At 37.1% G+C, this 26,794-nt stretch overlaps 1 protein-coding gene across 4 annotated transcripts; it reads right to left on the bottom strand.

The window, feature by feature from the left end:
• Positions 1-2,330: 2,330 nt before the first annotated feature.
• On the bottom strand, positions 2,331-26,457 carry zmp:0000001331. 4 transcript variants are annotated; one of them, XR_012400198.1, is made up of 12 exons: positions 26,173-26,457; positions 21,474-21,524; positions 20,808-20,945; positions 20,522-20,628; positions 19,257-19,294; positions 14,556-14,736; positions 13,607-13,693; positions 11,455-11,636; positions 11,236-11,379; positions 6,283-6,508; positions 3,703-3,959; positions 2,331-2,673 (listed from the first exon to the last, which is right to left on the bottom strand). XR_012400198.1 is itself a non-coding variant. In XM_073942726.1 (11 exons), the coding sequence occupies exons 1-11, from the start codon at positions 26,280-26,282 to the stop codon at positions 3,778-3,780; spliced, it is 1,446 nt and encodes a 481-aa protein (XP_073798827.1). In that variant the 5' UTR covers positions 26,283-26,457; the 3' UTR covers positions 2,331-3,777. The 4 variants fall into 4 exon arrangements, 2 of the variants coding, with proteins under 2 accessions (XP_073798827.1, XP_073798828.1); XR_012400199.1 differs by having other exon boundaries at positions 20,808-20,940; XM_073942726.1 differs by having other exon boundaries at positions 2,331-3,959.
• Between the last annotated feature and the right edge of the window lie 337 nt (positions 26,458-26,794).

Genomic DNA, 26,794 nt, shown 5'->3' with positions numbered 1-26,794 from the left:
TGCAAGATGTATGCCAAAAACCTTTTCTTTCAACCCTGCACACCTTAAAGGGTTAAAATATTTAGTTTGAGGGAAATGAGGCTAGATGTTTTATGCAAATTGTTTTGATGCCAATTATTTAAGAAAGACTTGCTTGGTTGCCAACAGAACTGCCTCTGATAAATTCCAACAATAAATCCAGTAAACCAATAACAACATCGTGAAAACTGAAAGTACACATGAAATCAAAACTAACCATATTGATTTTGCTAGCTCACGTTGTTAGTTTTGCGGTGAACAATTCATCTGTGCATGTCATTAAGAAAAAAAAACAGTAATCATTCATTCATTTTCTTTCAGGTTAGTCCCTATTCATCAGGGCTCACCACAGCGGAATGAACTACTCTAAACTAACTCTTCCATAATATGTTTCACGAAGCGGATGCCCTTCCAGCTGCAACCCAATACTGGGAAACACCCATATACTCTCTCATTCACACATACGCATATACTACGGCCAATTTTAGTTAATCTAATTCACCTATAGGGCATGTGCTTGGACTGTTGGGGAAACCGGAGGAAACCCATATCAACACGGGGAGAACATGCAAACTCCACACAGAAATGCCAACTGACCCAACCGGAACTAGAAACTAGTAACCTTCTTGCTGTGAGGCAACAGTGCTAACCACTGAGCCCTTGGAATCTAAAAGTTGAAACCTGAAAATTCAGTTTTGACAGCGCTATGACCAGGACATGATGAGGAGCGATGATAAGTGGCATACCTTCGCTGTTGCCAACTATTTTCAATGAAAAAGCATTAAGCTCTGCCTGAAAAGTCACTAGATGACATCATACGTTAATTGGCATATTACTGATGTCATCACATTTGACCCTTTTTTTGTGTTTAACAGCCTCTGGTCAATAAAGGGGATTTATATTTGCGCAACACTTTATGTTAGCATGTCAGTTTAACTAAATTTATTGCTGTTTGAATACATCATATCTTTATACATGTGTAGTGAATTTGCAGTAATCTCTCAGACGTAAAAAAAACTCTGACAAGTTCGAAAACTCTCACTTAAAATATCTGTGATTGTGAACAAGAAAAAAAATAAACGTTTAAATTAAATTGTTAAAATAAAGGAGAAGCAGATCGGTTTGACTGTCGGTTTGAAGTGAAATATCTTCACATTGCCGGTGCTAAATCATTTGCCGTCGGTACGCAGAGAGGTGATCTGCTGTCAGGCTGTAGGTGGGAGAGGCTGCTGTACGAGGACTGGGCCGCCTGTCAGTGCTCTGAGATGGGGAGGGGCCGGAGGCATCACCCGCAGCTTGTTGACAAGAGTAGGGACGGTACAGTACGGACGAATGACAGTCTATAAAAATCTCCAGTAACACACAAAAAAGTCACAAGATTTGTCGATAGTCTCTTTTTTGAAAATTTGTCGCTAGGGGGGTCTGAAAAATCGCTAAATCTATCGATAAAGTCGCTAAGTTGGCAACACTGCATACCTTTCTCCTATATGTCACAAAATGGACCAAAATAGCTTTTTTTTCCAATGCGAAGTGAAGTTTATTTATAAACATTCAAGAGGATCACATGCTTATGATTGCTTGCAGCTGGTCCCGCACTATTCAATTTATGATTCACCAATCAGACGATTCCTAAGACAATATAAATACCCCAAGTTCCATATAACAGCCCTCTTTGTTTTGAAGATTGCCCCCTCCTCCTCCTTAGATGGGTGGCACGATGGCCCTGTGATTAGCACTGTTGCCTCACAGCAAGAACATCACTCATTCTATTCTTTACCAAGCCAGCCGACGTTTCTGTGCACATTCTCCCCGTGCTCACGTGGGTTTCCCCGGGTTCCTCCCACCGTTCAAAAACATGCAACTTAAGTTAATCGACTGATCCAAATCAGCACAATAGACATGCACCTAGTAAACAGTTATCTCTTAAGAGCAATCGCTATCTGTTCATTAGCTACTACAGCAGGGGAGTTCTCGAGATCTACCTGAGCTCAAACTCCACTCTCACCCTGCAAACAGGAGGGAGCCCCAGGCTCAAAGATCTTATGAGCTTATAATCAATCATCAGCTAAAAAGATGTGTAGTGACTTTGCAGTAATCTCTCAGACGTAAAAAAAAAAAAACTCTGACAAGTTCGAAAACTCTCACTTAAAATATCTGTGACTGTGAACAAGAAAAGAATAAACGGTCAAATTAAAATTTTAAAATAAAGTAGTAGCAGATCGGTTTGACTGTACAAGTGACATATATTCACATTGCCGGTGCTAAATCATTTGCCGTTGACTACAAAAAAAACAAATCTTTATTTTCTCAAAAAACTGACAACAAAGCACGAACTCTTTATTGGCATAACAAAAAAATAATAAATAAATGAGGCAACAATGCAAAACCAGTGAAGAGCAAAACAAAGAACCAACAAAGGCTCATTCTGAAAACATGGCGTTATAGACATTTCTGGAGATTATAAATTATGTAGCCAGAGGTGTGCATGGCTGCATTTCGTCTTTAAAACGTATGCTACAGGGCGGTATGACGGCGTTCCTTCCTTCCGACCGCTTACCTCCATGTGGACAGCTTTCCCATCGTTACATTTGTCCAGAACTTGAGACACAGAAAGGAGTTAACCACGATGACGGGATTCAAGTCTGGTGAAGAACGCTTCCAGAAAGCAGAGAAAAACAGAGTCCAAACAATAAAATAAACAAATAAATCACAGGGTGAGAATGTGGTAAAAGCTGAAAACATGGTAAAAATCAGGCGAGGGCTTTTTCTGGATATCTTTTGAAAACTGTTGGTTGGGTTTAGGGAATAGGGTGGACAGGTCAATTGGTGCTTTTGAAAACATTATTGGTTGGGTTTAGGGAAGGAGGAGGGTGCGTCAGGCAGTGAAACAATCTACAGCGACTTCTGGTGGATTTCCACAAGAAAAGCAGGCGCAAATGGCACTCGCGAGAGAAATTTGAGATCTTAAAAAGCATACACAGCGGCCTTTGGTGGATTTGTGAAAACAAAAACTCCCCCCAAAAAAAGTAGATCCTCGGCTGTATTTGGTGCTCTCGAGAAATGTATATAGGGGTACGTTTTCAAAATGAGCCTTGGTTGCAAAGGACTGTTTGTGAAAGACTGGCGATCCTTATAAATAAAGCATGTAAACCGAAATGCAGTTTCTTCTTTTATCCTTTCTTTCTTTGTTTTGATTGTTATTTCCGTTTAACAGTTTTGTTTTTTTTTTACTTTTCTGCTGGTGGATTATACCTTTATAAATGATTTATATAAAGCAGTTAAAAAAAAGCAGCAAAGTGGGCGACAGGTCATACATTTAATAACTGGTTTAACCAGTCGAGTTTCTGCATTATATGCATGCAGCACCTGAAAATCGCATGAGAGCAAATGTTTTTTTAAACCCAGAAGGTTTGTAAACTTATTTCAACAGCCCTCATTTCAACCTCACCTCATTCTCTACTTTAACAACCACATAATTACATGTGCACATAATTAAATGTTTTTGCTCCACTTAACAAAGAACCCATATAAATAACATTTGAATTAAAGAGAAATAAACAAAACCCTTTACATTTTTACTCACCCATTACCCATGATCTTCAACAGCTTTAGTAATCAGATTACTCAGTAGATACAACCAAAATTTCAACATTCAACATATTGAAGTCAAAGCAGTCAGCTTACCTGTTAACGTTTCGAATAGTCTTTAAAAGCATACCAGAAAAACAAGGTATTTTGTTAACTTTGAAGAACCCCGCCTTAGTATTTGATGCATTTTAGATGATTCTTGAAGAAATGGTGGGTCATTTTTGCATTCGAGTCACTTTTTGAGGGATGCCTGTAGGAGGAGTACTTGTTCGTGCTACTGTGTTTTTGATGTCCGATCTTGAGATCTTTGCAGGTGACGACCAATAAATCTCCAAGTGCGTCAATGAAGAATTCTGTACATGGTCGGGAAAAAAAATAGCTATGTCAGCTGGGAAGTCTATTATTCATTCACTATAAAAGTATGAATTGGCTCCAGTAACCGGTCAGTTACGTAGTTATAAAGCTGATCAATAAATTGTGATTGCTTGTTCTGTGCACATACAGTGAGGGACATAAGTTTTGAACATGTCATGTTTTTTTCCTGGGAATCATTTTTCTAAAGGAGATGTTGACATGGAATTGAACCAGATTTTGGTATAAACCCAAACAATACATACATGAAAATAAAATTGCTTATCTGTAATAACAATGAAATGACACAGGGAGAAAGCACTTAACTTCTGAAATGTATTTAATACTTTATATAAAAGTCTTTTTTGGTACTGGCAGCTTAGAGACACCTGTCATATAAAAAGTTAAGTCACATGCATTGCTTAGGTGTGAGTTTTTCAACAGAGTGTGAAAAATCTTGATGGTTCTGTGGGCCTCCTCTATCAAATCTGATCTTTAATTTCTATCATCTATTGGATTAGAGTCGGGTGATTGGCTGGGCCATTCTACAGCTTGATTTTCTTTCTCTGAAAGCATTTGAGAGTTACCTTGGCTGTGTTTTGGATCAACGTCTTGCTGAAATTTCCATCGTCATCCTCCTGATAATGTAATGTTGGCCTGAAGCAGCTGATATTCTTTTATGGCCCATTTCCACTGAGTGGTACGGTATGGTACGGTTCGGTTTGGTACGCTTTTATGGCCGTTTCCACTGTCAAAAGGCGTACAGAACCAAACCGAACCGTACCACTTTTTCGGGACCCTTTCGAAAGGGTCCCAAACTGCAAAAAAGGGTCCCAAAAGGTGGAGCTACACGCGCAGCTGAACGCTATTGGTTTACAGAGATACGTCATTCGTAGACTCAACAAGCCAGAATGTAAACAAAGAACCCGCCATGTTTGAAATACACAGCGAGAGATTACAGCGGAATTATAAATACATATGCAGCCATGGTCGATCCCGCAAACAAACCCTGTCGTCGTCATGATAAACAGCCACAAAGCCATGGAGAAGAGCAGATTCACCCTGTGCCGCGTAGTTTTTAACGAGCCAGTCTGAAGCCCGAGTGGTTTCGCTTTCTTCCTTGCTCTCGCCGCGCATCTCTATCTGAAATAACAAACTTCTTGAGCTGATAATAATAACATGCACTTGATTATTGACAAGCTTTGGAAACCGATCCTGTGAGAAGCTGACAAACGCGAGTGACACTTTCAGAAAGAAAAGGACAAACGCGGGAGTGGAGCGCTGGAAAAAAGGCGAAGCCAAGGAGCACGTTATTTCTTCAGCAAACGTGAACAAACTGCCTGCTTTAATCTTTATTATCACCTTTTGGACTAATATGAACTGGGAATGATCGAATGACTCTCTAACAGAGGCTTCATGTGCTGCTGAAGATTACAGACACAGATGAGAGGTTTTCACTGACTGTTGGCTATACTTTGTGTTGTTTTGAACCTAATTAACAACAAAATGTCTGCTTTTTGTAGTTCTTCTGTAGTTGGTAACATATCGGAGACTGTAAGTGTCTGTATGTGTTCATATATGTTCATTTATTTATTTATTTAATATAATTACAGACAATACAGTAGGCTATTTCACACCGTCATTGATCTGCAGTTGTAATCAACTCCTGTTTATAGAAAAGTTAGTAATAAACATTTATACACAAGTATTTATGTGTGTAAAGCATCTGTTTTGTGAGCGACCTGTTCTGTAAGTGCTTTTCATATGATATGTGAGCGACCTGTGCAGCTTTATTGTAGACATTTTCTCGAGCGAAAATGACGTCGACTGAAACTTTGTCATACACCACGCCCACCAAAAGGGTGCCCTTGGTATTGGAAACGCAAGCCTGATAAAGGTGACCTGTACCGACCCGAACCGTACCGTACTGTACCAGTCAGTGGAAACGAGCCATTACACTGAGGAAGGGCAGAGGACTGAAGAACTACTGAGAGATTTCAGCTGCTGTCTGGGCGTTCACTGCCTAAATACACCTTCCTTTCTTCATGTGTTCAATACTTTTTCCATGTATCATTTCATTTTATTACACATAGCTTCATTTGTAAACTAATTACTTTTGTTTTCTTTGCATATATATGGATTTCTTTAGTTGTTATAAACGTCTAGTGAAAATATCAAGTCAACAGCACCTTTAGCAATATGTCTTCAAAATGGTGACGTGCTCAATATTTATTTCCCCTACTGTACTTCCCCCAGATTGTGATAAGTAGAAAGCCATTGTTTGACCTCTTGTAAATGCTTAAGTCGTGATCTGTCAACACTTACCGGTGTGAGCCACTCTTTTGAGGAATGGGTCAAATCCGACCTTCCGCACAGCCTCCGTTCGACCCATGAAATAGTTGACTACTCCGTCTACGAAAAAGCAGCCGTCAAACCCTGGCAGAGGTGCCCTGGTCTGCATTACACGTGTGATACAACCGCCTTCATCGCTGCTGCCCTCCTCATACTCCAGCCTGAAGGAAAACTGGTTCGATTCTACTTGACCACCAACCTGAGGGAAAACAAATGCTAATGAACGATTCAAAATCTGCAAAGAAGCGAAAAATCCAGTCAAGGCTTCAATTCAATATATCTACAGTTCAACATTGTTGTCATTTGCTATAATGTTGATTAGAGAAGTCTTTTGCAGTGTTGGGCATGTTACTTTGAAAAAGTCATTATGTGGTTGTCCCACCCCTACACACACACCAATCATCATCGAAATGTGGCTTAAAAAGACTGTAGTAGCTAATACTTTATTGATTATAAAAATGAGAGGTAAGGTAATAATGCTAATTTTCTAGTACTGACTAGCACTTTTTCTTGCAATTTAAGACCTCTGTGTGTGTATTTTTTTATTTTGACTCTTAAAGGTCCCGTAAAGTGCTTTGAAATGTGCACTTTTGATTCAATGTTTGACATAATTTTTTAAAAAGCAGACAACAGCGTGTTGTTTTAATCATAGCTCTGCCAAGCTCTGTCAAGCACATCAAATGAAAAGTTGATGCATTTAGGTGGAAGTGACAAACTATTCGCTTTACGGGCCCTATCATACACCCGGCGCAGTGTGGCACAAGACGCGGCGCAATAGTCTTTTGGTAGTTTCAGCTTGGCGCAAGAGTCGTTTTGAGGCGTTGCGCTATGCTGTTTAAATAACAAATGCATTAGCGCTCATATGTGCGCCCATAGGCGTTCTGGTCTAAAAAGGAAGGTGTTCTGAGGCGGACCGCTGGCGCGTCGCTATTTTGAGAAACTATAATAGATTTTTCATTAGACCAAAACTAACCCGGTCTAAACTCCAGCGCAGAGTTGCGCCTCGCTTACACACTGCTTAATACGCACAAGAGAGCAATAGGCAAATATCTTTACATATGAAAACATTTAAATATTTAGGATATATATAGGATATAATAAGAATAGATATAGAATATAAATATAAAGGATTAAAATATTACAAAACATATTATTTTCTAGCCTACATAAATATGAAAAATCACTGCTTTTATGTCTTCTTCATCTCGGGAGGCTTTTTCAGTTCATTCATAACAATTTGCTTTTGTATAATGTTATTATTATTAGCAGTATTATTTAATATATCCATATTTATATTTGTTTTATTAAAAACAAGCTTAGATTTGCCCACTTGTCAGGTTTTAGACCATATGGGGCATAGCAGGTGTACTGGGAAATAACTCAGTATTTTGACCACACTTGATCATTATTGTTCATTTATTCGTTTGCTAGAAATTAGAACTGAATTTAGAAATAGTTTTGAAACAAATCTTTGCGCTTAACAAACGAAATTAATTATTTATAGGCTAATTGATGTCTGTGCGTAAATGTTTCCCTATCCACGAGCGAATGTGAAAGTAGTTCTATTATCTCTCATTCTCACGCAGTAGATGCCTTGGCGCAAAGCGCATTTCCCGTCCGTAAATTAGCAAAAATGCATTCTGACACGCCCTGAAAGCGTTTGCGCCCTGCGTTTTGCGCTCTGCGCATGTACCATCAAAATAGAGCTCTACATCTTTATATCTGTTTCATATCTTCTAAACACAAATTTTGTCATTGTTTTGGAGAACACTAGGTTATAAATATCCTAGAAGACTAACATACAGTTACTAAAATCTAAAAAACATCATTTTAATTCCACTGGACCTTTAAAGTGTTGGTTGTTGTTGCATTTAATGAATCAACAAGGACAACAGTTTCAGCTAAAAACATTCTTCCATGCTCAACAAAATCACCTTAAGGTGAGTAAATTAATATGAAATTGTATTTTTGTGTGGAAAATCCTTTTAATTAGTGCTGCTGTCAACCATAAAACCAATCAAGTATTATTATAGGAAATATATTAGTTTATTATCTGTGTTTTTCTCATGCACCTGATATTGAAAGCCATAGGCTGCTCGATATAATATTGAACCATTTAATACGACTTCCGTTGTTCAATTCACATACGTACATTTCAAAAGTTGTATTTTGCATTATGAACTGGCTTGGTGTGTGTTTGAATGTGTTCATGTGCTGAGAAAGGTTCATGACTTCTCATGTGTCGTGTTATTTGTGTACAATATAGTGTTGTCACTATACTAACATATGGTACCAATCGGTAGTAAGATTTTAAAAACGACCATTTCCCACTAACATTTGAGCGCTGCTGTGAATGTTCTTAAACACTGCTAATTTGCCATTGTGTTCATGTGCTCAACAGAAATGACTGCATCCGAAACCGCCTACTACTCAGTAGGTACTGCATTTGAATTTAAATGTACTACTCAGCCGTTAGAAAAGAACGTTCTATACCGTACTAATGTGAAAAGTATGAATGGAATTCAGACGTACTACATCCGCAATTTTGACGTGACCTACCTGCGTAATTTGCGTCGCTTTACTCCCATTCATTAATTCGCTCACGGGGCATCATGTGATAGGGCAGCATGCATGGGATGCACACTCCAGAAACTTGCTGGAAGTAGTAAGTCATCCGGGTACTTCTCGCATACTGTTTTTCGAATTCTATGAATTCGGACATACTACTTGGCTCACATACTGATTTTAGCGTACTATATAGTATGGAAGTATGCAGTTTCGGGCGCAGCCCAAGTCTGGCTGTAAAGATCATCAGTTCACCGAAGTCACCGCTGTTTACCGAGTGTAACCACAGATACACGGACACTGGAGCATTTTAAAAACACGTCGATCAGCTGATTTGTCTATAAGCTGACATACGAGCGATCCGCTGATGAATCGTGACTTTAAAACGCTCCAGTGTCCCTGTATCTGAGGTTACACTCAGGAAACAGCGGTGAGTTTGGTGAACTGATGACCTTTATGGCCAATCACAGTCATTTCTGTTGAGCATGTAAACACAATGGCAAATCAGCGCAGTTTAAGAACACTTAACAGCGCTCAAATGTTAATGGGAAATTGACGCTTTTAATATTTCAGTATCAATTGGTACCGAATTCCAGTATCGTGCAACCCTGGTGTAGATTAGAGGTGCAATGGTTCAGGTTAAAATAAATTTAACAGTACCGTTCTCGACCATTGATTCATCACATGCTTGCCTCATGATACTTAAGATCAATTATATGAGTAACAGCAATAATAATGAACAATGCTACTAACGGAATTACTTTTTTCAGTAACGAGTAATCAAATAAATTACTGTTTCCCCCGTTACAACGCTATTACCATTACTGACAATAAAATGCAGTGTTATATATTAATTGAGTTTTCTGTCGGCCTGCTCTGGTGTGTGTAAGTAGAGCACATAACCGATAATGTGGGTGTGTAGGGGTGGGACAATCCAGCCTGATCTTACGAGAAAAAAACTTATTTTATGTTTTGCCAGTTTAGTGGCTTATTCGTACGAATTCGTACGTGTTCAGTCGTACGAAATTGTACGATTTTAAAAAGGAGGCGTGGCACCTAACCCCACCCCTAAACCCAATCATCGTTTGAGAATGAGCAAATCATACTAAAATGTACGAATTAGATCATACGAATTAGCCACTAAATGAAAAAGTTACGAATTGCCATGAGATTGTGTTGGACAAACACATAACAATTGCAAAAAACCTACAGTTGAAGTCACAATTATTAGCCCCCCTGAATTATTCGCCCATGTTTAATTTTTTCCCCAATTTCTGTTTAACAGAGAGATTTTTTCAACACATTTCTAAACATAATAGTTGTAATAACTCATCTCTATTAACTGATTTATTTTATCTTTGCCATGATGACAGTAAATAATATTTGACTAGATATTTTTCAAGACACTTCTAAACAGCTTAAAGTGACATTTAAAGGCTTAATTAGGTTAATTAGGTTAACTAGGCAGGTTAGGGTAATTAGGCAAGTTATTATATAACGATGGTTTGTTCTGTAGACTATCAAAAAAAAAAAATTGCTTAAAGGGGCTAATAATATTGTCCCTAAAATGGTGTTTAAAAAATTAAACGCTGCTTTTCTTCTAGCTGAAATAAAACAAATAAGACTTTCTCCAGCAGAAAAAACATTATCAGACATACTGTGAAAATTTCCTTGCTCTGTTAAACATCGTTTAGGAAATATTCAAAAAGGTAAAAAAAAAATCAAAAGGACGGCTAATAATTCTGACTTCAACTGTATATAATCTACAAGTGTTGGTTTCATTCTATGGATTTGCGTTCTAGCTTGTGACTACCCAAAAAAAAATCAAAAGAATCAACACGTAACTAAAACCGTAAATGAAAAACCACGTACATAAATCATATACTTTCATTAACACACACCGATATACACTGCCTATAGAAAATCATCATACCCCATGAAAATATATACTTTTACTAACATTACACACTGCTTTTTGAAGGCGTTCGGGATAAAGTTGTAGAAAGGCAAAGGTTAGAAGAAAGGCTACTAAACTTTTCAAGGGTTGGAAATGTTATATGAAATTTGATTTGATTTCAGGGTGTATAGCGAATAAAGTGATTATTTCAAAGGGCTATGATGATTTTTTTGAAGGGGTATGATGATATATTTAAATACATAAATCAAAATACAAAAGACTTAAAATAAGCAGAACTTTTTTTGTATATTCAGATATAATCAGTTAAAATTATGCAATGATATTAGAGAAATAATACAATAATAAAAATAATACAAAAATAATACATATAAAAAAACTTCAGCCATATTGCACAAAACAACATTTATATTAGTTCATCAAAATGATCAAGTTGACATAAATACCACGTCTAGTTCAGGATTGGCTTCCATAATCTTCACAAAGCTCTCGATGTTTGTGTTTTCTAGAAACACAAAGTCATCGTCCACCCACAGGAAGTATTTTGTGGTGACCTGCGACAGTGCCAGATTTCTGCCTGCAAACCAGCCCTGAAAAACACGTTTAACCGATGAAAACCTGTTCTAAGGCAACATCAGATTTTAAAAGCCTCATGTTAACAGTACCTGCGCCGGTGGCATTATATAATGCTCGATATTTTCACCCTTCACCTTCTCTGGTTCCAGACTGTCATCAGCAACAATGATCTTGATTTTGGGATAGTGCGAGCGGATGCTCTGTATGAGGACATTCAGCTCTTTATATCTCAAAAACGCTTTAATTAGCACGGTCACCTGTGAGTTCACATCTAAGGAGAGAAGGAGACATTATTATGGGATCAAAATGACGATTATGTTCGTAATACAAAGACTAAAATCCAGTCCCTGTAGAATTATACAGGGTCATTTACTATATATCTGCTGCCTAAAATTACGTTTCTCAAAACGTATAAAATTATTTGATCCAATACTTGTGTTTTGCTGTGAAAAAAACAGAAGAATCTCTGCGCTTACAATCATTTTTTACTTTTATTTAGCAATTCTGAGCTTTTATTCTGGCGTTAGGGCTTTCCCACATCATTTTGGTCCCAATTATCAACCTATTATAAAAGGCTTTCTTGACTTTTTTCATTTACAGTTATCTAAAAGTGTTTAAAAAATATAAATAATTTTCATTATTTGAAAAAAAAAATGAAATAAAATAGATTAATATACAAATTATGGACAAACCCAATTGTTGGGTAAAAAAGTGTCATTAAAAAAATAATCCAATATTGGGTTTGTTTATTTTTGTATATATTAAATATATATAATTGAGATCTCTGTCAGCACAGTGTTGCCAACTTAGCAACTTTTTGTACTACCCAAGCAATTTTTTTTTTTTTTTTCAAAAAGCACCTAGCAACAAATTTAGAAATTTTTAACATACATTTGGCCACTTTTAGCAATTTTTAAAAAGTGACTCAAAAGAGCAGTGGCTGCAGGCTTCACTCAGTAGAGTAAATAACTCAGTAATAAATAATAATCTGGCAACATTTAGCTACTTTTCAGGCAGACTTTAGCTACTTTTCATTGGAAATAGTTGGCAACACTGTGTCAGCCTGCTCTGATGTGTGAGTGGGGCACATATCTGATGATACATGTGTGTGTGTGTGTGTGTGTAGGGGTGGGACAACCACATAACCACTTCAAAAGATCTATCCAATTTACATTGTAGCGAATGTCAATGTATTAAACTGTGTTTGGCTGTTTCATTCGATGGATATGCACTCTAGCTAGAGGCTACCCAATACGAAACATAAACACAACTAAAACAGTATATGAAAAACCAAATCATATACTTTCAGAAATATACACACACACACACACACACATTTAGATTTTACATACAGTTGAAGTCAGAATTATTAGCCCCCCTTTGAATTTTTTTTCCTTTTTTAAATGTTTTCCAAATGATGTTTAACAGAGCAAGGAAATTTTCACAGCATTTCTGATAATCTTTTTTCTTCTGGAGAAAGTGTAAATGGTTTTATTTCGGCTAGAATAAAAGCAGTTTTCAATTTTTTAAACACCATTTTAAGGTCAATATTATTAGCCACTTTAAGCCATATATTTTTCGATAGTCTACAGAACAAACCCTCGTTAAACAATAACTTGCCTAATTACCCTAACCTGCCTAGTTAACCTAACTAACCTAGTTAAGCCTTTAAATGTCACTTTAAGCTGTATAGAAGTGTCTTGAAAATTTTCTGGTAAAATGTTATGTACTATCATCATGGCAAAGATAAAATAAATCAGTTATTAGAGATGAGCTAATAAAACTATCATGATTAGAAATATGCTTAGAAAATCTTCTCACTGTAAAACAGAAATTGGGGAAAAAAATAAACAGGGGGCTAATAATTCAGATTTCAACTGTATATTTAATGAATAAATCAAAATATAAGGCTTTCTTGATTTTTTCATTCACAGAAATTAAACAAAGTATTTAAAAATATATAAATAATTTGGACTGAATAAAATCGAGTGTGCATATTAAATAAAAAGGAAACAATAACTAGAAAGGCAGCTAGGAATCTGACAGATTAAATCAAAAAGTTCTAAAAGTACTAAACCTAAAACATCAAGCAAAATGTAAATATATATAAAAAAACTAACTCTGATAAAATGGATAAAAAGCACATTAATTAAAAACAATAAATCCCACTGAAGTATATAAAATCCTATTAAAACAACAAACAATAAAATCCTATTAAAACAACAATAAGTTAAAGCTCACCTTTCCCTGGGTCAAACAAAACAGGAACTGACAAACGTCTGATCTCAATTGGGAATATGACCTCATGGTTTTCAAAAGAGAAATACGCTGTGGACATAAACATATATAAAATGCATTTTTGCAAAAATAAAGATAAAATAATCATCATAAATCAGATATTTTTCGCCCCTTTGCAAAATTCGTCCAGTATGAATGACTTAAAAATAGGACAAAACACATAGTAGTAGAATTGGCATCGCCTACCATGAAAGAGAGAGTTCTGATTGGCTGTTCAGCAACTAAACAAGTGCGAAAACCGAAGTGACGAAACTAAACAGACGAACACAAATAAGCCGGCTGACATTTTGTTGCATTTCTTAAATATTTGATTATCATATTTACATGAGTGAATCCCTCTGTGGTCAGCAAGACATACTAAAAACACTGTTTTGTTTACGTTCTGTATGTGTGCAGCACTAGTTGCTTTGTGGAACGACTATACTATACTGCCCCCTGTAAGTATGGAGGGATAAGGTGGATCCTCTTCATGCAGATGCAAAACGTACATCATAGGTGTCAAAGTCAATTTCTGGAGGGCCGCAGCTCTGCACAGTTTTGTTCCAACCTTAATCAAACACAGCTGATCCAAATAGTCAAGGTGTTCAAAAGAGTATTGAACACCTTGATTAGTTGGATCAGTTTTGTTTGATCAGGGTTGGAGCAAAACTGTGCAGAGCTGCGGCCCTCCAGGAATTGACTTTGACACCTATGATGTACATTCTCATTTCAGTCAGTTTTTGTTTGTTTGGTGTGACCATGTGAAGCCTTTTTTACTTTGAATTTCTAGTCGTTTTAAAGTCCAAATTATTTAGTCAAATATACACTTCACATTCTTTAAAACATCCCAATTGTGTGTTCCATCAAACAGGTTTATTGGTAAAAATGCCTCTATATGTGAAATGTTCCATACCGAGGTCTTGTGTTTTGATGTGGTAGACGGTGCTGGTGTAGGTCAGTCTGCTAAGGAGCTCGTTCAGCTGTTTTAGGCTGCTAGACGAGATGCTTAGTTCTTTCTCATTTTGTCCGTCCACCTGTTCTCCGAACTGGACATCCAGCACTGAGAGACGCCCCTTCTGGACCCTTAGAGACACCTGGAGACATTTCAGATCACATACACTCATTATATACACTTGATTTGGAATTTACTAAATAAGAGGAAATCGCCTCGCATTATGGGTGGTTAAGAAAAACTCTCTTTGAATTTGATTGATAATTTTAATAAAACAATATACAGGGATTGGAGAATGAAACTTAAACACTGGCCAATTTAGCGTTGGAGGTGTCATGTCTAAATTTGACCAGCCTTGTAGTCAATCTTCATTGATTGCACATTCCACCAGTATGAGTATCAAATTCTCATATATCAGATTTTCTTCTTGAAATATCATTCATACACACTTCATAATCTCTTCTTAAAATATTGTAATGCACACAACATTTTGGGTGACATATTCAAAAGAGGACAAATTGTTGGTGCGCGTCTCGCTGGCGCATCTGCGACCAAGACAGCAAGTCTTTCTAATGTATTAAGAGCCACTGTGTCCAAAGTAATGTCAGCATACCACCAAGATGGATGAACCACATCCAATAGGAGTAACTGTGGATGCAAGTGGAAGCTGTCTGAAAGGAATGTCCGTGTGCTGACCAGGATTGTATCCAAAAAACAAAACCACAGCTGCCCAACTCTCACTGCAGAATTCAATGTGCACCTTAATTCTCCTGTTTCCACCAAAACTGTTTGTCAGGAGCTCCACAGGGTCAATATACATGGCTGGGCTGCTATAGCTAAACCTTTGGTCACTCATGTCAATGCCGAACATCTGCATCAATGGTACCAGCAGCGAAAATCTTGAATTGTATTGTTCTCTGATGAGTCTACCTTCACTGTCTTTCCCACATCTGGGAGAGAGTTATGGTATGGAGAAGTCCAGAAGGCAATGATAAACATGGCATTTTGTTCATCTTTTAGGTTGCTGAAGGAATCATTTGCTCTTTTGTTTTTTGGCTTTTCCTTTGTTTTTTCGAGCTTCAATCTCACGTTTGTCCGTTTCTGAAAGGATCGGATGTCAGAAGCGCTTCAATAATCATGCGCATGTTATTATCATCAGCTTAAGAAGCTCGTTTTTTTAAATATAGACGAGCACATGAGCGATCGCGAGCTGCCTGGAGAAAGTGAAACCGCTCGCACTTTTAGACGGCCTCATAAAACAACAACAGGACACAGAAGATTTTGTTCTTCTTGGCTTTGTGGCTGTACATCAAGACAACGACAAGGTTAGTTTGAGCTTGGGTCAACCATGGCTCGTTAATATATTCATAGAATATTACGGTGTAATGTCTCGACTTTGTATTTAAAAATGCCGCTTCCTTTGTTTTCATTCTCCTGCTTGTGTATGCTGTGCCGTATCTCTGTAAACCAAAGCGCTCAGCTGCGCGTCTTGCTCTGCTTTTTTGTACCCTATTGTTGTGCTAGGTACCCTTTGAAAAAGGTACCCAAAAAGTGGTACGGTACGATTCGCTGTTAGGTACCATTTGTTAGTGGAAACGGCCATAAAAAGCGTACCAAACCGAACTGTACCGTACCACTAAGTGTTTTAACCTAGTGCTTGTAATGCTGCGTTCACACCAGATGCGGAACGCGCGTCAAGCGCGAGTGTTTTACATGTTAAGTCAATGCAAACGCGCAAATACGCGTGAATGGCGTGGAGCGAATGACGCGAATTGCGTGAATGGCGCGTTGCGAATAGCGCGATACGCGCGAGGCGAATTGAGCATTTGTGCGTTTGACGCACTTAACGAGCGTTTCGCGCAAATCTCTCAAGTTCGAAAATCTGAACTTCAGCGGACATCCGCGCCACGTTAACCAATCCGAAGCTTGCTCTTGTGGGGGCGTGATTGTGACGTAGAACCTGTTGATGGTGTCCCGGGGGAAATCCTCCAGGCGACACCGACAACAAGTCATCAAAGTGGGCTTGGCTCAGTCAGAGGCACCTCTGAAAGCCTCCGTCATCCAGGTTCAGTTTTCTAGAGGAGAGTTTATGAGCTCACAGAGCTGGATGCACCTCTGAAAGGATGCAGTGGACTCAGACAGGACCCTAAACGTATCAACGCTGTTTTTCAGTCTCCATAATGCACATTAACACTGTTATTTTCTTAATAAAATCCATGTTAGCCATTTAGCTATGAAGCTAGAGTCACCGGGCAGACAGAAGCCCTGCCCATCACGCGAATCCGCGTGAATTTGAAGTGAATTTGACACGCGATTTAAGCGGATCTGATGCACGAATGAAGCGGGGTTGACGTGCGAATGAAGCAAGTAAACTCAAATGTTCACGCGGCTATTTACGCACGAATAGCGTGATTTATTCACACGTACCGCGTCTGGTGTGAACACAGCATAACAAACAGTTCAAACAGTAGCAAATGATACAAAGAACAGCTTTCTAATCGCCCTTAATGATTAATGAACAGGCACGTGCACACATAGGGCTCAACCTGTGCAGTGCACATGCCCCCCCCCCCACCCCCCCCGCTTTACAGTACTCGCGCATCAACACCGCTGATGAGAACGCGCGACAACAACGACTACAACCCCCCCCTCACTTTAACCACTTTAACCTGCACATGCCCTTTGGACAGTCTCTGCACGGGCCTGTTAATGAATATTACTGTAAACACAGCAAATATTACACTTATATTTAACTTAGATCTCAAAATTCAGGGCTTCTGGTAGTACCTAGAATAGCAAAATCAAGTAAAGGAGGTCGAGCCTTCTCTTTCATGGCTCCTACACTCTGGAATAGCCTTCCTGATAACGTCCGAGGCTCAGACACACTCTCCCAGTTCAAAACTAGATTAAAGACCTATCTGTTTAGTAAAGCACACACTCAATGCATCACCTAGCGGGTTCCACACTGGCTCCTACATCTTGCTTATATACACTATGAACAGCAGCTACGCTAATTATTTTCTTTATTCTCTATTTTCACCTGGGGATACTCATCCCGAGGTCCTCAGATTATGCGGAGTCACTGATTGGATCCAAGACCAGCGACGTGATGATCCCAAGGATTCCATATCCGGGACCAGGCCATATCCTGAGCTGCTGCTGCGCTGATGGTCGTGGGGAGTGGAGAACATGAGTCTGATTCCAGCGACGCTCCAGGGACAGACGAGTCTTCGCTGAGGCCATCTTCCAGCCTAAACCACGACGAATGAAGTTCTGCACTAGACTTTTGGCCAGCGGAGAAATTAAAATGGTCGTGCCCAACTGAGTCTGGTTCTCTCAAGGTTTTTTTTCTTCACTCCCATCAGGTGAAGTTTTTTTTCCCTCTCCGCTGTCGCCACTGCCTCGCATGGTTCAGGATTGGTAGAGCTATGCATCGATGAATTGGCTCTTCAGTGTTTGAACTCTCAGTAATGATTAAATCACACTGAACAGAGCTAAACTGAACTGAACTTAAACACTAAAAACTGAACTACACTGTTCCAGTTACTGAACCACACAGTTCCAGTTACTATGACCATTTATGTGAAGCTGCTTTGACACAATCTACATTGTAAAAGCGCTATACAAATAAAGCTGAATTGAATTGAATTGAACTTATATTCAGACAAACTGACAAAAGCCTTTACAGCATTTTATAGCAGTTATAGCACTTTACAGCTTTATAAAGCATGCAAATTTGATCAAAAGACAGATCGAGTCATTTACACACACACACACACACACACACACACACACACACACACACACACACACACTGCAAAAAAAAACATACTGTAGCAACTAAACTGAATAACAAGAGATGCGTAGTTGATTTGATAGCAATCAGTAAAGGACGTTAATGTGAATCAAACATTTAAAACACTCATTTTGTAGTGACAAGGATATCATGTGATTAGGCTTATGGTAATAGGGTATATGCACGACTAGTGTTTCTTTCTATGCCAGTAAACTTCTGGTAACCGGTTAATGTGACTTTTTTCAACTGTATATGGTTCCTTTTAGAGCATCAATGTTGTTATTAAAATACAATCAGCATTTGTTTTGTTGTTAAAGCGTAAAACGATATGAAAAGCCGTTTACATGCGCGCGCATGTCAGGATCAGCAGGTAAGCGCAGAAACTCCATTGAAAATACTGGAGTAAAATGAACGTTCATATTTTAAAGGCCTGGCGGGGAAATTTTTGTTTAATGAGTTGCATCTTGTCTGGTCTGAGACCCACTTTATATCATATTTCAATCAGACAGTTGAGACTGTTGATTTTTAAAGAAAAAAGACCTTAAAAGAGCTGATTTTGTAACTACATACAGTTCACCGGAAGCGCTTGACCCAGGTCCCTGCAAAATTAGAAGTCCTTTTGCATACTTCTGCCTGCACCCTATAACACAGTTAAAACTGAGCTACTGTAAATTATTTGAAAAAAAGACCTAAAAGTACTAAAAGTTTTGAAAATGTACCAATTCAGTGTGAAAATTACATGTTTGCAACGATCAAAAGTTCACAAAGCAACAGATAAAAGAAGGAAACTCAGGAGCCAGTGATAAATTTGGTGATTGAACAAACCCGCCACCTTTAGAGAGAGAACTATATTCAGCTGGACAAACCTTGTAAACGGGTCTTGCTTCTGTTTGCAGCGCTAGACCTATAATGATGACACATAGCTTTCATTAATATCAATAAAAAAATGCATTATTGAGTTAAATGTCAGGCTTTTCTGTGACATCAAAATAAACACTGTCAACAGACTTTAACAGTGTCTTTGGTCAGCAGTAATATTGTGAGACAAGAAATTAAAAGAACAGTTGTCATTTTGATCTTATACTGTATATAAAATATATTCAAATAGATTTATTAGTGCTGTTTAATGATTACATAGTTACATAGCAGTAACTATAAAATTTAAAAATAGATATAAATACATTTGTAAATGTTTTAAAAGTTAATACATACATGTATGCATATATATATATATATATATATATATATATATATATATATATATATATATATATATATATATATATATATATATATATACATACACACATACATACATACACACAAACTCACTGGCCACTTCTTTAGGTACACCTTACTAGTGCCAAGTTGGACCCACTTTACCCTCAGAACTGCCTTAATCCTTCATGGTATAGATTCAACAGTCCATATTGACATGATTGCATCATGTAGTTGCTGCAGATTTGTCTGCTGCACATCCATGATGTGAATCTCCTATTCCACCACATCCCAAAGGTGCTGTATTGGATCGAGATCTGGTGACTGTGGAGGCCATTTGAGTACAGTGAACTCATTGTTATGTTCAAGAAACCAGTTTGAGATGATTCGCGCTTTATGACATGGCGTGTATATATATATATATATATATATATATATATATATATATATATATATATATATATATATATATATATATATATATATAAACACATAGTAAATGCACATGTATAATGGCAATTAAAACTTCTATTTTGTACAAAAATAATTGTGCAAAATAAAAGTTTGTATTTTGTGATAGTTTAAAAAAACACCATTCATCAGATCTTTTATTGTTGAATAAATGTTATTTTTTAATGCCTTTCATGCCTACCCTATAATGTTTCCACAAATACAACTTTAAAAAAATGATAATAAACGTTCCTTGAGCCTATAAGAATGATTTGCAAATGATGATACGGCAGACTAGATTAATGATGCTAATATTCTGCATTGCGTCACGAAAATAAATGACAACTTAAGATAAAAGCCATTTTAAACTAATACTTTTTCCACAACTTTTAAGCTCTTACAAATATTTTTACAAGCATAAGGGACATTTCGAAAGCTTTTCAGACGGTCAATAATGACTCACCAGGAATGCGTGTTTTATTCATAGGAGTGACTCTGAAGCCTTTAATTGGATACTGGAGTGGAGTGTTTGCAGGAGCCAGAATAAGCACGTCATTTTCTCTGCCCGTCCTGAAAAAGACACCAATGTTTCTGTCAAAAGCTCTATTAAAATTAGGGTGTGTGTGTGTGTGTGTGTGTGTGTGTGTGTGTGTGTGTGTGTGTGTGTGTGTGTGTGTGTGTGTGTGTGTGTGTGTGTGTGTGTGTGTGTGTGTGTGATTTGGCTGAAATCAGTGTGAAAGGTAATAAACCTGATCTGGTGTTGTCTGAACTCTTCCGCACGGCGTTTCTGCATCTCCTCCAACTCGTCTTTTGACACATATTTGTTTGCCGGATCTGTCTTTTGACAGGAACAAGCTGTTGGATTGTCATTGCGGAAAGGCCCTATACTGAGCAGGGGTGACAAAAAACTCACAGAATTATAATTGAGCAAAAGTAGCAGTTTTAAAATTGTTTAATAAATTGATAGACTGTATATAACCAGCGACCTTGCTGCTGTGAGGCACAGTGCTAACCACTGAGCCACCATTATATTCATTCATTTTCCTTCAGCTTAGTCCCTTTATTCATTAGGGTTTACCACAGCGGTATGAACCACCAACTATTCCGGCATGTTTCGTGCAGCGGATGTCCTTCCAGCCACAACCCAGTACAGGGAAACACCCATACACACTCATTCACACATACAGTACGGCCAATTTAGTTTATTCAATTCGCCTATAGCGCATGTGCTTGGACTGTGGAGCATCTGGAGGGAAACCCATGCTAACACAGAGAGAAATTGCAAACTCCACACAGAATTGCCACTTGACCCAGCTGGGGTTTGAACTGGCTTCTTGCTGTGAGGCCAAACTGTAAATAATACAAGGAAGTGACCGCGTCTGAGTTAAACATTACTGTGAAATGAATCTACTTACTTTGGTCTGGGGAAGTTGGGTGTTCTTGAAGAATTGCTGTAACTTAATGTCCTGAAAACACAAATTTGAGTACAATTTACATGGGCGTGTTGTTTGTGTTCCAATGAAACTGGAGCAGTGGGGAATAGTGTCAAATATCTTCCCACACCATGGTATTATATTACTTTTAAGGTGGGAAGGATGTTAGGTGTGCCGTTTAAGCGTCAAAAATTAAAATGTAAACACAGCAGCTGTGGCTTTCTTTGACAGTATTAAAACTAATCGCAATGAATGCTGTTAAGACTTTTAAACATATGCAAAAGCATGGTCAAGAGTAGGGCCAGATAGAATCCGCAGACATTTGTTGCTATTTCTGCTGAGAATTTTGTAAAACATCTGTGGATTTATGCAGAATAATTTTAGGAGTATCGCAACTTAAAAACTTAATAACTTAAATAAAAGATACAATTAAACGTTTATTTAATGTTTGCAATTCAAATCCTATTAGATCTACTTATTTGGAAAACAAACCAAGTCTCTCATATAATATATCTACTAAAAGAAAATCTTACTTTACAAGCTGTATTATACATACAGTTGAAGTCAGAATTATTAACCTTTTGATTTTTTTTTCTTTTTTAAATATTTCCCAAATGATGTTGAACAGAGCAAGGAAATTTTCACAGTATGTCTGATAATATTTTTTCTTCCAGAGAAAGTCTTATTTGTTTTATTTTGGGAAGTAAAAAAACAGTTTTTAATTTTTTACGAACTGTTTTAAGGTCAAAATTATTATCCCCTTTAAGCTAATTTTTTCAACTGTCTACAGAACAAACCATTGTTATACGATATCTTGTCTATTTACCCTAACCTGCCTAGTTAACCTAATTAACCTAGTTAAGCCTTTAAGCTGTATAGAAGTGTCTTGAAAAATATCTAGTCAAATATTATGTACTGTCATCATGACAAAGATAAAATAAATCAGTTATTAGAGACGAGTTATTAAAACTATTATGTTTAGAATTGTGTTGACAAAATCTTCTCTCCGTTAAACAGAAATTGGGGGAAAAATAAACAGGGGGACTAAAAATTCAAGGGGGCTAATAATTATGACTTCAGCTGTAAATCACATGAACATTTTAATATTACTATTATTAATAACACAATATTGTTAGTGAAATTAATTAAACTAATTAAATTAAATTAAATAATAAAAATAATAAGTTTTCCTTAATTCCTTCATGTTGCCCCAACACAAAACGATTGTGTGGAACCCAGCATTTTGTTTACACTATACCAATAAGATCGTACAACATTAACCACAAAATCAAAAAATTGCGAATTGTCATTAGATTTCATTGGTCAAACTGCTTAAAACAAAATGAATGTCATTACACATTGCTAGCTGCTCTACTTAAATGACTCGATTTTTAATTTTGGGTGAAGTATCCACACTGCAAAAAAAAAAAATTTAAAAATTTAAAAATAAATAAAAAATTTAAAAAAAAAAAATCGCTGGGTTCCACATAATTCCTTCTTTTTTTCCCAACACAATTAAATTACGTTAACTTAATTGTTTTTCCAAATTTAAGTTGGTTGAACATAAAACAATTAGGCTGTCCCAAAAAACCTTAATTCAAGAGTTCACACTTAGCTGATGATTAATTATAAGCTTGTTTGGCATGCTGTCCCGGGAAAGAGCCCTGGGCTCATAAGAACTTTGAGCCCTGGGCTCCCTCACATTGCAAGGTGGGAGGGGAGTTTGAGCTCAGGTAGATCTCGAGAACTCCCCTGCTGTAGCAATAAATGAACAGTAAGTGATTGCTCTTGAGAGATAACTACATACTAGAAGCATGTCTATGGTGCTAATTTGGATTAGTCAATTAACTTAAGTTGCATGTTTTTGAACGGTGGGAGGAAACCGGGAAACCCGAGGGAAACCCACGTGAGCACCGGGAGAAAGTGCAAACTCCGCACAGAAACGTCTGCTGGTTTGGTAAAGCCTGGAACCAGAGATGTTCTTGCTGTGAGACAACAGTGCTAACCACTGGGCCACCGTGTCACTAGGAAGGAGGAGGAGTAGGGGTGGAAGGGGGGGACTCTTCAAAACGAAGATAGCGGTGGAATGTAACCCAGGGTATTTGTAGTAGTTTAGGAGTCGTCTGATTGGTGCATTGAAAATTGAATAATTCGGATCCAGCCGCTAGCAATCATAAGCACGTGATCCTCTCGAAATTAGTTTATAAATAAACTTCACAAATTGTGTTGGTTCAACTTTTATTAAATAAGTAGTTTGAACAAGCAGCAAAAGTAACTTTTTAAGTACATAACATAACATAACATTTGTAATAAGGTCCATTAAGGAATTTGCCAGTTAACCTCAATTTAAGAAAAAAAAAATTGCTATAACAGACACAACTAAGACGCAATAAATCCAATAAATCTCATATATTTACCACCTCTTGACTCGCCGAAGATCGAAACTTGGCCTACTTTGAGTAGCAGGATGATTGTGGATGGCACAACTGTTCATACATTTTTCCTTCAGCTTAGTCCCTGATTTTATTCAATTTAATTCAATTCATCTTTATTCCTATAGCACTTTTACAATGTAAATTGTGTCAAAGCAGCTTAACATAGCTGTTCTAGTAAGATGAAACTATATCGGTCTAGTTTTCAGAGTTGAAGTTCAGTTTAGTTCAGTGTCGTTTAATTTAATTTCAAGTCCAAACACTAAGGAGCAAATCCATTGATATTCAGCTCCACAAGTCCCAAACCATGCAAGTCAGTGGCGACAATTTATCAGAGATCGCCACAGCGGAATGAACCACCAACTATTCTGGCTCATGTTTTACACAGCGTATGCCCTTCCAGCTCTAAATTGGTACAACTCAAGTAAAATAATGTTTTTCTGGTGCTTTACCTTCTGAATTGTTTAATCACCTTGTGACAAGGCAGAAGTCTTTGATCATGCATATCTACTTACGTTCTTTTTTATATATTAACCTGACTCATCACAATCCACTTTCATTGTTCAGTCATGGGTCATTTTCCAGCTTCAAGCCCTCAGACTATATGAGAAGGCTTGTAAGGTTCTATCTGACATTTTTGTCAAAATTGAGTTATTGACATATTCTTATTAAATGGCAACTTATTTACATTATGGGATGCTTTGTTGTAAATTCTTTACTTTTTAAGACTTTTTATTTAAAAAAACAAATGTTACACACAGGTTCCCAGAGATGGGTTGCAGCTGGAAGGGTATCCGTTGCGTAAAAAATGTGCTGGTTAAGTTGGCGGTTCATTCCGCTGTGGTAACCCCATAATTAATAAAGAGACTAAGCCGACAAGAAAATGAATGAATGAATGAATGAATGAATGTTACATAAAATACTGTTTGCTAGGGAATGCAAAAACGTTGAAGCTCAATATCTCAAAATCATTCAGAACGCAGAGAGAACCTTAAAATTCCAAGGTGATGAAATGCCAAGTATACGCTCTCCTAGTGTGCTTTTAAAAAAAATCATTATATTTTTCCTCACATAGTTACACAGTGATTTTTTATTTTTGTAAAATGTTAAAACATTGGTGTCTGGGATGCATTAAATTCAGAGAATGTAGTGAATATTAATGTTGAAAGGGTGTAATGAGAAATAAAGCTAGTGTAAATTATCTACTGAAGTAAAGGACATGTTTATTTTTGATAATGTAATTACAGTTTCTTAATATAGCTGTAAATCAAATCAAATAGTTAAGTGGTCCAGTAAGCTGACCGGGGTGTCACTAGCCAATCTAGAGTCTGTGTACACCAGGCAGCTAAAGAGAAAATTCAATCTTATAAGTGACACTGCTAATCGTCTACACTCAGAGTTTCAGCTGCTTCCTTCTGGTCGCAGGTTTCTAGTATAAAGCTGTAGAACGAAACGATACAAAAATGGTTTCATACAAGCAGTTATACGACATATAAAACAGAGGTGTTTCGGTGACTTTAGATTGTTTTAAAAATTTATTTTGGGGGAGGGGGAGGGAGGGGCACTTGAAGTGATTATTTATTGATTCTTTATAAGTGTTTATGTTTTATGTCTTAATGTTCAGTTGTTGTTGTTACTATGCGAGTTCCTTTGTGTGGCACTGTTATGAAATAATGTCTCTTGACTGCAAACCAAATCTACCTTCGGGTATAAATAAAGTACCTACCTACCTAAATAATTTTGTAAATAAATGCAATCGTTGGAAAATTACCATCATTGCTTTGTCATGCTTAGTTGGACTTTTCTTCTTTTTTGGGGTAGAGTAATTATATTTGTTAACAAAAATATGATATGTTTGTTTATTTTAAAAACGTATAAAGCTAAAAGCAGATAGAGCTTATTCTCTGCCTATAAACTGATGGACTTTACAAGTTATCAGAAAAGTAATTTACATACAATTTTAATTATGTAATAACTACTTAGCCAACCTATACTTACAGCAACTTGCCCAAAAGTGGATGATATGGTCATCATACTTAACAATTAACAAAGGAATTAATTGAGAAACACCTTAATAATCGAGAATGTGTTTATCCCGGAGTAAACACATTCTCAATACGGTAGCATCAAAATTAACGCATCAAAGTGAAACTATGAATTCGTTGTAATTAAGGAAGAGTTTCACATTGTTACATCGTTCAACAAAGCTCATTTTAAGGGTAATTTAATGTGTTATAGTGTCGACTCACCTCACTATTTGTGCTGGTTTACTCCAAATAAAATCAGAATAAAATAACGCGAGAAGGATGGTGACCGTGAAAAAAATTAAGATCAGTACAATTTTGCGAGATCCATACATGGTCAAATCTGTCCAAATTACATCTTGATTGTAAACATCGTCTTATAGCTACTTGTGCATATACATGTCAAAACGAATCGCTAAATGCGTATTAAAGTAACGTCAATGAGCGTCAAATGCCATTTTAAAGATACCGTGACACAGGTGTGTTACCTGACCAAAAGTATTGGGACTCGGGAGTGTCAGTATGGCAAGCCGCTTGCACACTTAATCTAAAACCTGAAAGAGTCCAATTTCATGCCAGTGATTACATTAGTAGTGTAATTCGGTGGCTACACGTGCCTTTTTACTATTTTGTAAGTTTTTAAATAGATAGTAGCAATAAAAGACGTGTATATTAAATGTTTGTTTACATCTGGAAGTGTTTTTTTTAGCTCTTGCTCTTCAAGTCAGATGTTAAAGGGATAGTTTTACAAAAAAATTTTATTATATGTAAATGTTTTAAACCATTTTGACTTGTTTTTTTTCCTGTGTTGAAAACACAATAGAAAATACACTCGCTGGCCACTTTA

Source organism: Danio rerio, chromosome 25 (genome assembly GCF_049306965.1).
Source record: "Danio rerio strain Tuebingen ecotype United States chromosome 25, GRCz12tu, whole genome shotgun sequence".
Lineage (NCBI taxonomy): Eukaryota > Metazoa > Chordata > Actinopteri > Cypriniformes > Danionidae > Danio > Danio rerio.
The sequence above is the reverse complement of the archived record's forward strand: the minus strand, read 5'-3'. Positions and strand labels throughout refer to the sequence as shown.